Raw genomic sequence first — 14,743 nt, 5'->3', positions numbered from 1 at the left:
AGCTCTGCTGGGGGTAAAGTCGTACAAGAACATTTAAATAGTGTTTCCTGGTGTATCTGAATATCAATAAAGGTGAGATATAAATATTTAAATATCTATAAATAGTACACTTTAAAATGTAAACAAACATGCTACAATATTAATAAAGATGAGATATGAACATATAAATATCTATAAACAGTACACATTAATAAGGAAACAAACATGCTACAAACTAGCTTAAACATTTGGTATACAAAACCAGATTCAATTTAAACCTTAACAGTTTCATCGATAACTATCCTTGTAATCATGGGGGCAGAAAGGTTTAGAAAAGTCTAGATATTGTAGCAATTTCCGTAACTTCCTGTTAGTCTTGTCCGATGTCGTTTATTTATTAGACATGCCATGTGACAAGATAACTAAAAGAAAACAACCAAAATGGCACAATCTGCATCAAAGTCCTGTGACATCTGTATGAGTGGACAGGGGCGTAACTTATGCAAACTATGCAATCAATGGATGTGTGAAAATTGTAAAACTTTACATTTAAGGTCAAAAATAAGTAGAAATCATACATTCATAAATGGGTCACATATCAGCCCGGAGAATAAACTGTTTTGCAAAGAACACGATGAAAATATTATATTTTACTGCGTTGATTGTGACATGCCAATTTGCAAAATTTGCGTCGTCAAAAAACACAAAAAGCATGATATGTCTGAAATCAACGAATCGACACAGAAGTTACAGGTTGAAGTGAAAAAGTTCATGGACTTACGGATTGATTTTGTCAAAACAAATCTAGACAACATTGAACAAGGCACGGTAAAGTACCAGAGTGACATAAACGAAGCTATAAGCGCTATCACAGAAGACGGGAACCAGATGAAGCAGTGGGTTGACCAGAAAGTACAATCCCTCATTACATCATTGGAAGAAAAAGGGACAGCAAACCTGAAGGCCTTAAAATCAAAAAGAACTGATTTTCAAAATGATTTAGAAAAGTTACAGAAATGTCAGACTGCTTTTATCGAGAGCCAGAAACTTGCCAATGTAACTGAACTTCTGACACAACTGAAACATATTAAATCCGAGTTAAGAATTGCAGTTCAAAAACAGTTACCAGTCATGTCGACAGTAAAATATTACAAAAAGGATGTGTCAGAACAAGAAATATCCATTCTTTTTGGAGAACTATCATTCCGGTAAGTAATGAACTCTAGAAAAGTGTTGTTATGTCACTGTAAAGTTTTGCTTTTTCGCCATGGCTAACTCATTTTCTAATGAAGAACTAATTCGTACGTTGAGTGTTTTTGTTAAAATTATACATTTGAAATTATTGTTCTATCGTTACACATTAACTATTGTATGAACATGTTTGCAATAAAATGTCTGCTTAAAGTTTAAATCAATACGAACAAAAATGAAAGGGATACCTTCAGTTATTTACTCAAGAAAGTTAATTTAATTATGAATAATAAATCTCCTAAAAATATATATGTGTTGACCACAGTCTCACTGTAACATCAGTTGGTCTACAGAAGACATTTCTTTCCAAACTTTGACCTAAATTTATACAGCCTTTCAATTTATCGGGTTTTTTTTTCTTTCCGTAAACATTTTCTTCAGTTTACATTTTCATATCTCTGATTTCAGATCACAGTCAGACAAGAAACTTTTCAGATACCAATGTGACCATTGTTGGTAAGAAAAACGCTTTATTTAGGTTTAATGTTCAAAGAGGGTGGTAAAGGGGGTGCTTGCACGAAAAAAAAAAACGTGAAATAAGACATCATTTAACGTTGAACGTGAAATAATTTCTGCAATGAACGTTGCACGAAAAATAAATACTTTTATGTGAACCTTTTGTGACTGAGTCACTGTCTTCTTGTATATATTAACTCTTTGTTTTACTTGATATTCCCGATTTATTGTACACATTTATGATATAATTGGTTTACGGCTTTTAAAAACGTATTTCTTGACGATCCTTGCTGTTTGAATTTTATTTGAAAAATACCGAGCACGCAAAATAAGACTTTAAAAATCACGATGCACGTAAAATTAAATATGCAGAACACGTTGAACGAGGCACCCGTCTTGCACGACTGAACGTCAAATAAAAAAGTAAAAACACGTTGAACGTCAAATAAAAAGCGGCGATCACGTTGCACGAAAATAACCCTTTACCACCCTCTTCAAAGATGTTTAGATATATGAAGATGATATAAGAAACCTTTCTTTCTACGAATATAATAAAAAAAGTTAAAAAAACGAAAAAAAAACGATCTCTATTGAACATTCTAAACGGAAAGCTCGTAGTCAAATGTCAAAATCAAACGCTCAAACACATCAAAGAACGGATAACAACTAGGAAGGGTTTGCCAATAAGTATTGTTTTACTTAAAATTAAAAAAGCCAAATGCACAACATAAAGTTACTAAAAGAAAGGGTAATATAAATAAAATGATGACAAATATCAAAACCAAATTAATCATGAGTTTTAGGAAAACCACGAATAAAAAGTTTAGACCGATAGAAGAAATTTTATGGCTGAACGGAGAAACAATTTCTCACAACACCAGAAAATGCAGATAATTCACTAATAATCGTGAATTATAATCAAATGTTATAAATACACGAAAAAGAAAGAGAGAATATGATTTGAAGCTTATATTTAATCCAAATCAAATTTAAAATTACCCCAGGAAGCAGATGATAAAATTAATTTAAATAGTTTCAACCAGCAGCACTGCTGAAATGAATTCGATTAAATTTTAAATTTCTAATTCGTATAAGAATACCTTTACAACATATACCTTCCTGTTGTTTTTCAGGGAAGAAAGACTTTCTGAGTAAGTACAATCTATTTCATACGTCATGTTAATGTATTTCATCCATGATATTATTAAGTCTTCATAGTTTTTCTTGTTGTCATTGCTTTCTAGATTTTCTATTTCAGCAAGAAAATATGTGGCATTACCAAAAAAATGAACAAGAATAAGTATCTGGTCTTACTGACGACAATCTGTTGAAAAATAAAGGAAGATGATGTGTTGAGGAAGAAAAAATACACATTTTTTTAAAAGATGGACTAATGATAAACCAGTGAAACAGCGTAGTATTATTATTACAAGTTTATTCGGGAAAAAAGTAGAGTAAATCAAGTGTCAAATAAACAAAATGATATTTTTCAATTGTCATTTTATTTTGCATTTTGTTTTGTAGAGACAACCCTACGAGGTGAGTATACATTCATATTGCTTTCATAAGTCAGTATCTAAAACCTAACATTTTATATATAAAAACCATATAATTGACTATGCAAACTTCAATTCCTGTTTAAAATAAAGGCAACAGTAGTATTAGTCCGGCGGCTACAAGCATATTTCAGACGAATAGTGCACATCCTGCTACAAGCATGAAATTTGGCATAGACCTTCCTCAACTATAACTCTTTTATTTCAGATAGGGAGGCATTTGAAAAAAATGTCTCACTTCCGGTTAAATCCAAAATGGCGGACATCATACTTAAATCAGTCCTATATCGAAGGCTAGTATGTGAAAAGGTGTTATTATCATGCTACTAACATAATATTTGGTACCAACCTTAGTTATATACTACTTTTGGATATATGATATAGAAAATATGTCTTCAAAACCTTACTTCCTGTAAAATCCAACATGGTGGATATAGTACTAGAATAAGCTTATTTTTAGGGAGGGTAATTGAAATGCGTTTTAATGTATTGGTACTAGCATTACATTGGACAGGAACCTTTCTTTTGTGCTTCTTGTGGATACAATGTAGAAGACATATCTCTTTAAAAACCTAACTTCCGGTAATATCCAAAATGGCGGACATAGAAATATCAATTTTCTATTTTAATATTTAACTTTTTTTCAAAATGTAAAGAAAATGTTTTTTGTTTGTTCTTTTTTTTTTTGCTTGTCATTAAAATATTGGCTTCTAGTTATCCTCAAAACCACTTATCTTATTCTGTTGTAAATTTTTAAATCACACTTCCGGTAAAAAAAAACCAATATGGTGTAAATTTCAAAAATGAGTCCTCAATCAATATCTTGGATTTAAAGTTTTAGATAGATTGGTTAAAACAAAATAAAATTACTGAAGTATTAAAACATTTTTCAAATCACTACTATTTGGCTTAAAATACATGTTTATTCACAGTCACCACCACATGCAAGCAAAGCAGTGAATGGGAGACCCAATTTTCCACATTAACAATGACCGCGACATCCTATGTATCTGTATCTCTATGAATACGTTATCGATACCAATTCTGGCTTTAATATAACGGTTTGAGAGAGCGCCGCCGATTTATTGACGAGGCGTAAGAGTAGAGTTGACGCTTTCTACGCTTGATGCGCGCACTACAGTGTCGTCTAGCTGATTCGACGCGATCACTGTCTTTATAAAGAATGAGTTTGAGTATTGTGGTGTTTTGCTTAGTGGAATGTCAAAACACTTAGAGTGATTCTTTTCTTGCTTTTCCACAATATTTGTTGCGTGGTATTCTTAGAACTTCTTTGCAGTTATGTTTCTCTTAGGACGTGCTTTTTTGAGAATTTTTTTCTGGTTTAATAGCGGGAAACAGCCCCTAAACCACTTTGTACATAAATATCAACTTCTAGCTTGTTCGTCTTGCAATTGTCTGGAGGTCTTGTAGTTCCAGTTGGGCAAGAATATTGGAGACACATCCATCCTCTCTTAACTTGTAATCTATGATGATAAATCTTGCCGCTTGACGTTGAATCATTTCTAGCTATATGTTTGTTACCGTACTATGGCTCCATATTTCATCGTTGATCAACGAGCGAGATGTAAGCTGTTTTTTGCAATCTTGTGGGCAGTATTTCATGTTTCTTCTTTGAAAGCCTACAAATGTAGTGTTGAATTTGCTTTCTTTGCCACGTTTAATATGTGGTTGATCCATTTGAGGTCGAAATTTGTAAGCCTAGGTACGGGTTATGCTTCACTTGTTGTAGTATGTGTCCATTTAAACTGTAGATTTTATGGCTTTTGTTTCTGATGCTTAGGATGTAGCATTTTTTAGCATTGAACCGCATTCCCCAGTACATCCATAATGTACAAGCTTCTGACTAAATAATGAGGCCTTAGAGTTATCTAAAAGTTATCCTCTTTGTCCCTTCGTTATACATTAGCGCCTGAACTGGGTAGCGTAAGAGTCAGTTCCAAGCTCGTACCCCTAAACACCTGCCTTTATTATATTGCACGTTTTACATGCTGGAAAAAACAAGACCAAGTTGAGAGAATAACCTCAATTAGTCTTCCCTTTTGCGCAAATAGTTATTTTCTTGATTCTTTAACCGTGTTTACGCCATTTGATAAGTTTGTGTGAGAATACAGTTAAACCTTGGTGATTTAGGCTGATCAATCATCATTCATTATGCCAAAGTCACATCTTCACCTGCCATCATTGTCTCCCACGAAGTCTTTTTTTCCTTTTCAAGCAATCAGAAAACCATATATCAACTGGTAAAGACATGGATCACAATAAGTGTGTGTAAACACTCATTGCCAGGTGCATTTGAAAGGTCATTGATATATATTTATCCAAAGATTTTTGCCCTCCCAAACACAATCCATAGTTCGTCTACCCCTGTCACGGAATAGCGAAACAGTAACGACTATTCGAATAATGACTCGTGCAAGTTCGTATTTCATTGCATCAGACACATGCACCATGATTCTATTGTCGTCTCATAATGTGAATTTTTGTGATAAACTTGAAATACATATCGAGGTAAGTAAGATAGAATATCATGAGCATTTGTTATAAGAAGCAAGAGCTACATTAAGGGGAAAGGGAATACACAGACGAATCCAGAGTCAAAACAAGATTACGACAATAAGAAAGAACTTTTAAGTTTTCATTCGCAACAGCTTGCTCAATAGATTTTGAGGAAAAGGTAGTTGTGGCAACAATTGCTCAGGATGTTCTGTGTTATCCACCACATGGTGGTGTTTCAAGCTTAGCATCATGTTCACATGAAGAGGCTGACACTTGAATCAAGATGCATGTTTCTGATGCAGTGAAACACAGACTTAACTGAGTCATGACTCGAACAGTTGATACTTATGTTGCTCTCATTGCTGTTTCACATAGGATGATAGGGGCAGACAAACTTTGGCTTGCATTTGGAAGTGGGAAAAGCTTCGGGTATATATCTATCCATGACCTTTCAAATACACTAGGCATTGAGAGATTACACGTTTGCTGGAAAAGGAACTGCGTTGGTGATATGGATGGTGTTTAAAGATGTGACTCTTTCATTTAAAATGATGATTGATCAGCCAACATCACCAGACATGGATTTGACAATTTCATCGATAGAACGATACGTGGTTTTGTTGTAAGATCGAACAAACTTATCAGATGGGGTTAACGAAACAAGAAAAATGTGATTTTGGAAGAGGAAATACTTATTGAGGCTATTCCCACGACTCGGTCTAGTCTTTTTCAGCAAGTAAAACGTGCAATATACCATGGCGGGTGCGAATGAGTAACAAGTTTGGTATTGGTTCCTATGCTAACTAGTCCATCTCTTATGAATGGCGAAGGGGAAAATATGATCCATGGGAACCCTTTTGGACAACTCTTTGTGAGGCCTCTTCATCTTATCAGGAGCTTGTACATTATAGATATAAGAAACAATACCACGAACTCTGTAAATTTGGAAAATAAAACTTCCGATTGTGAATAAACATGTATTTGCGGCCATAAATAAGTCATTCTAAAGATGTTTAAGAATTTTAGTGATTTCATTTTGTTTTAATCAATCTATCCAAAACTCTACATCGAAGATATGGACTCATCTTTGAAATTTACGCCATATTGTTTGGGTTTTTTTACCGGAATGTTTATTTTGTATTTAAACATATAAAGCAGAATAGAATTAGTGGTTTTGAAGATGACTTGAAGCCAAAACTTTAATGACCAGCTAAAAAAACCATTTTATTCATATTTTGAAAAAAGTTGAATATCAAAATGAAAAATTGTCAATATTTTTATGTCCACCATATTGGATATCATCGGAAGTAAGGGTTTTAAAGACATATGTCTTATACATTGTATCCATGAGAAGCACCAAAGAAAGGTTCCTGCACAATATAATGATAGTAGCAATACTTTAAAACACATTTCAATTACCCTCCCTAAAAATAAGCTTATTCTAGTACTTTATCCGCCATGTTGGATTTTACCGGAAGTAGGGTTTTTGAAGACATCTTATCTATATCATATATCCAAAAGTAGTACAAAACAAAGGTTTGTACCAAATATTATGATAGTAGCATGATAATAACACATTTTCACATACTAGCCTTCGATATTGGACTAATTTAAGTATGATGTCCGCCATTTTGAATTTTACCTGAAGTGAGTCATTTTTTTCAAATGCCTCCCTATCTGAAATGAAAGAGAAATAGTTGAGGAAGGTCTATGTCAAATTTCATGCTTGTAGCAGTATGTGCACAATTTTTCACAAAGCCGCCGTACTATATACCGCTGTTCGAAATTCATCAATCGATTGAGAAAAAAACAAATCCGGGTCAAAACCAAACCGATGGAAACACATCAAATATAAGAGAACCACGACACAACAAAAACACAACATTCATTAAAATGAAACACACACAGAAACGAACTATAATATAACAATAGCCATTTTCCTGACTTGGTACAAGACATTTTAAGAAAAAAAATGTTGGGTTGAACCTGGTTTAACATTAGTAATTTTCTATAAACGTACATAGAAGTTTATCTATAACTCTCTATTAAAATAAGTGATATAAAGATATTGGGAAAGAGAGAGGAGAGAGGTGAGAAAGAGACATTCATACTATTGAGTAAAAAAAAAAGGAATGTTGATGTTGTACATACTATTTATATAATATTTATAATTAAACTTTAAAAGAAAATCATATATGTCTGAAGCATTTAAATGCAATAATTCTCATAATGCACTTTCTGTGTAGCATTCTGCATTTTATGTGCAGACATTAAATGAAAACCCACAAACATTAAATGCACTCAACAGATGGATATGTGTAAAACAACAATCATAAATGTTACTGTTTTCAAAACTGAACATGCGTATGTCATACACTTATCCGGGAATTACCCTTAACCCGAAAATTTGACTTTATCCCATTACCCTTAACCAAGGAACAAAGATATTCTCTGATAAGCAAAAAAGTTTTTTTTAATTAGATTTACAGTAAACTAATAAGCATTTATCGGTATATAGTATTACGATATTTTTTTAATAATGCACAAATATTGAAATCATTCGATTTTGCAAAGGGAGAATACATTAAAAATTTAAATTCAAGGAAAGGGAGACCACTGCAATGTATAATCTTAAACGGAAACGCGTTTACTCTTATCCAAAAAATTAAATGTTTTATTTATTGACACACATATCACATCTCCTTACTTTTATAAATAATCATAATGTGTGATAAATAATTACAAATACTGATAACGAGTTTAATCCGTAATTTTGATTTTTCAGAGTCGTGAATTCGAATTCCAAGTATATTTTTGTGAGATCCTTTCTAGGTTTATCTATTAAATAGACTAAGTCGATCTTTTATCATTTATAGGACTGTACATACTATTTCTAAATAGCAGATAGATCTCAGTAAAATTGTAAAACATTTATTATGCATACCCATAGTCGTTTTTCCATTTTTTTCTGAGGCCAATCGATTCGCTCTTTTGTGTGCATTATATTTATTTACGGTGTAGACTCTAAATAATATTATAAAATCTCAGAAGAAAAACCAAAAAAATTTTGATTTGTTCTTTCTGTCGAATCAGTAATATTTTAATTGATTTGTGATAATGTTTGTGTTGCTGTACAGTATTTGAGTCTGTACATTCCGATTGAATAAAAAAGTATGCAAACATATTCTCTTATCCACAACATTCACAAGAAATAGTTTTAAGTTACAAATTTTTTAATCCCCCTCCCTTTACACCCTCGCAAAATAAAATGTTCGTCACATTGTCATACAAATGTAAGAGAGTGATGCTCAAAATCATAGATTATATGAGTAATTAGGTTTAGAACACTTGCCTATCTAAACTTAAGATATCTTACGACTTTTCTTTACTCGACAAACCCTAACAGTGTTTCTTGAACTCTCGGTATTTGAGAACATGTCAAAATAATCAAATAGGGTAAATTGGGTTATGGTTGGAGCGTTATAAGTTACACAAATGTATTTTGTTTTTCTCTAATCATTTGGATTAAAATATTTTGACACGAGTAAATACGATTTCGGCTTATTACTTGTACTATGATGATTGATAAAATTGTTTGTACAAGGATTTTTTATCAATTAAAATATAGTCACAAAAACTTAATACATAACTTTTCATTTTCATTTCTGTGAGAGTTGAAATTGTTACCAGAAGAAATAATAAAAAGTTAAACACCATCAAAATTGTTGAAAACTTCATCTTAATAACGATCTTCGGAAACAGCGCGAAACAGAGCTGGTTCCTATTTCAAAGTTTTCTACCAAGGGTAACAGATACATGGGAGACATTATTTTAAATCTCGGAAGCTTTTTCAGTATTAATTTAATTAATTTGTAACCAAATAATAGTAAATGCATAAAAAAAATACAATTCATTAATTAATTTAACGATCTTAATTAATAGAACCGTTTGTTAATTCTTGTAGGTATATATTTCGTAAGAGTATATTATCGCTTTAAAAGTAATTCCCGGATAAGAGTATAACATACGTAAGTAAGAATAGCACATTCAAAATAAAACCTTCAAATTAGTCAAATAATTAAATAAAAAAAGAGCATCATTTCTTAAAAATCAAGACGACAAGCCGTTCCCACATTCAGTTACACTAAAATATAATAATGGCATTCTTATTAATGTTTACCTCCAAAAAATATTCCCTGAAAACATGTAAGTTTGTTTCAAGACTTTTATGATCATATTTATGTTGTATTTTATAGTTGGCCAGTACATGGACGATTTTAGTAAGTTTGTATATATTTACGCATAAACGATGTATTTTCCATACAATATAGCATGGCAAAATATTAAACCATCAAAAAACACAATCAAATTCAGCGATAATTTGCAATTTATGTCAATTGACCTTGACCACTAAATAAAGGCAACAGTAGTATACCGCTGTTCAAAACTCATAAATCCATGGACAAAAAACAAAATCGGGGTAACAAACTAAAACCGAGGGAAACGCATTAAATATAAGAGGAGAACAACGACATAACACTAAAATGTAACACACATAGACAAAATCCCACGAGAATAACAAATATAACATATATATATAACATTAAAACCAAATACATGAATTTGGGATAGACAAGTACCGTGACACGTCTTATCGCAATGTGAATTTACACTCAAAAATAAGAGAAAACAAACGACACAACGTTATAATGTAATACACACAGAAACGAACTATAATATAACAATGGCCATATTCCTGACTTGGTACAGGGCATTTTTAAAGGAAAAAGTGGTGGGTTGAACCTGGTTTTGTGGCATGCCAAACCTCGCACTTTTATGGCCATGTGAAATATAACATCAAAATGACAACACAGGACTACAATATAAATAAATTGGAGAACAAATAATCAGATACTTTAGGTATAGATTATCGGGTTTTCTACACATTGATCGTAAAAAATCCGATTATTTGTTTTTCGTTCTATTAATGATAGAGTCTATCCCCCCTCCCTAACTACCTTAGACAGTTTTACACTTGACAAACGCAAGCTTGGTAACGTCTCCTCACACATTGCGACGTCGCTGTTAACTTCTATTTAGACATTATGACGTCACTGATAATGCCTGTTCTCGTTATAAAGCCGTGACACGAGAAATACGGAGAGACTTAGCAGGATGATAAAGGTATACGGAAGGACAATAAAACAGATTATAAACTTGTACATTTGTGGTTCTGCTCATGTCATTAAAGACTCAGTTTAAGACGGTATCTTGGAATGAATCAAATATTTTAGTTTTTATTAAATTTTGGAAAATCTCAAAAATCTTATCACGAATGAAGATGACATGGTTCAACACAGAGTAACAAGTAAATAATTGACTGAAAATCCTAAAAAGAATTAACTTTAGTAACTTTTATTAGAGAATTCAAAAACAAGGTTCAATAAAAGGTAAGGCATTATATGTTGCATCATAAGAACGGTTTGTGACATGAACTTTCCAAAATATGCTATTTAAAATGATTCTTTCAGTGGAAAAATATGAGAATGTATGTCTTCATGACCAAAGTCTAAATGATAGATATGAATGAAATGTTTAACCGTGTAACGCTTTGATACGTAAATTCAGTAATATATTATTGTACGAATACATTTTTTTACTTTTTAACAATGCTATATTTAAGCATGTGCAAAAACTGTCGGTAAGTGTGCTTTATGTTTACATCCCCTTTCCTTTCGTACGATTTGGCTTTGTTTTTTGTTTTTGCCTTTCCTATCCTTTTCCTTTTCTTTGTTTGTTTCATAATCGCTTCATTATATTTTGTACGGAATGGCTTATGATAATGTGTATGTACTAAAAATAGATATAAGAAGATATGGTATTAGTGCCAATGAGACAACCCTAGATCAAAGTCACAATTAGTGAAAGAAAAATCATTATAGGCCAAAGTACGGTTTTCAACTCGGAGGTTTGGCTGACATCAAAAACTATTTTCGTTTTCGTATACTTTAATCCATCCATTATATTTCGTCTAATTCTATAATACTAAAACAATCTGTGCATATGTTTCAATACATTCATAGTTTTGCATGCTATATAAACCTTTCATGTCCATCGCGATGTCAAAATACAATTATGACTAAATTGATAAATTGATTTTACCTGCGTATTACCAACAAGTTCAGATTGCAACATGAATATATCAGTAGGAGCAATAAGGCCTTTAATTGGCCAGCACGTTACAACAGATTTAACGCAAAACCGAAAAACACGTATAATCCACATCAAGAAACGACAACCATTGAACATCAGGTTCAATTTTTTCTTACAGTCACACTCTCGTTAAGAAAATAAGCGAATAATTGATGTAGTCGTTTTATATACAAGTACAACGTCAAATGCACATGTCTTGTTCAGCTGTCAAATTTTACATCGTTCATTTAAAAACTTTTCGTACTCTTAAGAAAATAAGAAAATTTCAGGTAAAAAATGTGAGTGTTTTGTAAAATATTGAAGAAATTAAATACATGTAAAGTATGTTCATGCCCTGTGCATCGTCTTTATCTTTAAAAGTCATCAATTATCAAACGCATAACCAACGGAGATGTCGTTTTATCGTTACATGATGCTAAATAAGCCAATCAAATTGTCGCAGATTTTTGTCTCACTTTTTATCATATAATATTTATAACATTGAGATGTATAACACTCTGTGCAGTGTGATACACGAAACATCTCGTCATTCAAGCACAAATATGACAGATCGCACATTATCTCATAATGCGTTGGCAATACGATACACACTTACGTCGCGTAATAGCATTCAAACATATGTTATATGAATACTCTATGTAAAGTGAAACCAAACAAACTTACTATAAATGAAAGAAATTGGACATAAGTTTACTATGTAGATTTTAGTTCAATCAGTTGGTATGAACAACCAGTCAGTCAATGTTACCATGTTAAAACAATTGTACATATAACTCATAAGAACAGCAAACACATACCAGATGGTCTCAATAGTAAATATCCTACGGAATAATGAAATGAATGGTCGGGTTGTTGTCTCTTTGACACATTCTCCATTTCCATTCTCTCATTTTATTTTATTTACAATCTTATTTACATCAAACAGTTAATAGACCACTGTAAATACTAAGTTCATATCTAAACGCTTAACTTGTTCGACCATATGCATGGTGTTCCATCATTGGACAAGAATTAAAATGTTACCATTTAAGCTATTTAAGTTGTTTAATAAATAACAAAAAAGGAAGAAAAATAAGAAATAAGCAATTAATTTTAACATGTTATATGTAGTACACCAGGACAACACCAATCAGGAACTGTCGTTGTCTATAAATACAACTTATCTGCTGGTAAATGGCAATATTTGTTCTAGCTTTTTCTAAATTACATTTGTTTATGCATATATCACAAAGAAAACGGATTATAATAATTTTTAACAAAATATCAAATATAAAAATAAATGTATGTCCTATTAAACTTGTTAAATATCATCTCTTTTAGATATCTGAGGTGGTTTTTTCTCAAAGAAGAGAAGAAACAGAAAACTTAATTAACAAAGCAAATATACATAAGAATTCATTGAATTATATACCTATACATGTTATACTTTATAAGAAAATGCTGATCAATTTAACGGTATTTGAATCTGTATTGTAGTGTATAATTGTACAAAGTTTATAAAATCTTTATAACCATGCAGCAAATTTTATTGCTTCTTCTGTTTCAATCGGTTATATTTTCTTTTCCTTCAGATAAATTTAAAACATTTGAAATGTTAATTTGACATGCTATACAATAACAATGTTCTAATCTTTCGGTAACTGTGATTATTTATTTTGCAAGCGTGTTGTCTATTGTTTTTATCTTATTATTTGTTTGTGACAGTATCGATCTTTTGATTAAATCTATTTGTAACTAATCATTAAAGTTTGTTCTTATGTTGTGATGTCACATTACTGTTACAGTTTAGAATGAGGATTTGGCATTCACAAATATGTTTAACTCTGTCAGATAAAGTCAATATGAGTAAGATATATTTATTTTTTCTTTTAACTATGGCATATACTTTCAGCCAAGGGTTTTATTACAAATGAGTTATACTGTGATTACGTAATCACTTTGTGTGTTTAAACAATTAATTGTTTCCTCTTTATACATGTTTTTTCATATCCCTTTGTGGGCCTTTAATTGGTATTAAAATTTGTTCTTGTTCTTGTTTTTGTTCTTATCCATTCTTTATACATAAAAAGAGAAGATGCGTTATGATTGCTAGTGAGACAGCTTTTGACAAGAGATCAAATGCCACGTACACTAAGAACTAATGGTCATCGTACAGCCTGCAACAGTGAGTAAACCCATACTACAAAATCAACTGTAAGTAATACGTCTGTCCCAAGTCAGGACACTAAAGAACATAGGTCGTTTGTTCATGTATGTCATATTTTTTTTCAGTTTTCGTGTTTGAGTATTTCATAGCCGACCATACAATAAATTATTTTTCATTGTAGAAAGGCCGTACGGTGTCCTTTGTAACAACATATTATTGACGGGAATCATATCACATCTCCTCATATTTATAACAATGAAAATATATAAATTGGATCTAACGTTTGTTGCTACAGATAAATATCTAATAACGCAATGTGTCCCTCTTTCTCAATAATGAGTCAGCTTCAAACCTCCTACTATTGGGTTCTCTGCCCTGAACCTTGTGGGGGATTTCATACTCATCTCCGAGGTTCAAGCGTACATTTAAAAATTGCATTACTACTCAACGGTAAATTAAATTCCAATCGCAACAATATTTAATTTTGTCCCAACGAAGACGAGAGTTGCACAAAGTGTACTTGGAACGAGTGAATGTAAGTAGTGTCCGGTAGATATCGAAGTCATGTTTTACCAAAAAGTTAAGCTGTGTGTGACTGACGGTTATATATATTTGCTATTACATT

At 31.9% G+C, this 14,743-nt stretch overlaps 1 protein-coding gene across 2 annotated transcripts; it reads left to right on the top strand.

The window, feature by feature from the left end:
• Positions 1–311: 311 nt before the first annotated feature.
• LOC143042820 (E3 ubiquitin-protein ligase TRIM45-like) lies at positions 312–14,003 on the top strand. 2 transcript variants are annotated; one of them, XM_076215290.1, is made up of 7 exons: positions 892–1,187; positions 1,639–1,686; positions 2,820–2,837; positions 3,211–3,225; positions 10,016–10,039; positions 11,443–11,460; positions 13,293–14,003. In XM_076215290.1, exons 1-7 carry the CDS (start codon positions 1,139–1,141, stop codon positions 13,298–13,300), a joined length of 180 nt encoding a protein of 59 aa, XP_076071405.1. In that variant the 5' UTR covers positions 892–1,138; the 3' UTR covers positions 13,301–14,003. The 2 variants fall into 2 exon arrangements, with proteins under 2 accessions (XP_076071404.1, XP_076071405.1); XM_076215289.1 differs by lacking the exon at positions 11,443–11,460 and having other exon boundaries at positions 312–1,187.
• The last annotated feature ends 740 nt before the right edge of the window (positions 14,004–14,743 follow it).

This window comes from Mytilus galloprovincialis, chromosome 8, assembly GCF_965363235.1.
Source record: "Mytilus galloprovincialis chromosome 8, xbMytGall1.hap1.1, whole genome shotgun sequence".
In the NCBI taxonomy this organism is placed as follows: Eukaryota; Metazoa; Mollusca; class Bivalvia; order Mytilida; family Mytilidae; genus Mytilus; species Mytilus galloprovincialis.
The sequence above is the reverse complement of the archived record's forward strand: the minus strand, read 5'-3'. Positions and strand labels throughout refer to the sequence as shown.

Coding starts and splice junctions, on each gene's coding strand:
- LOC143042820 (XM_076215289.1), top strand. CDS start 421: ATGGCACAATCTGCATCAAAGTCCTGTGACATCTGTATGAGTGGACAG. Junction 1,188..1,638: donor TTTGGAGAACTATCATTCCG/GTAAGTAATGAA, acceptor CTCTGATTTCAG/ATCACAGTCAGACAAGAAAC.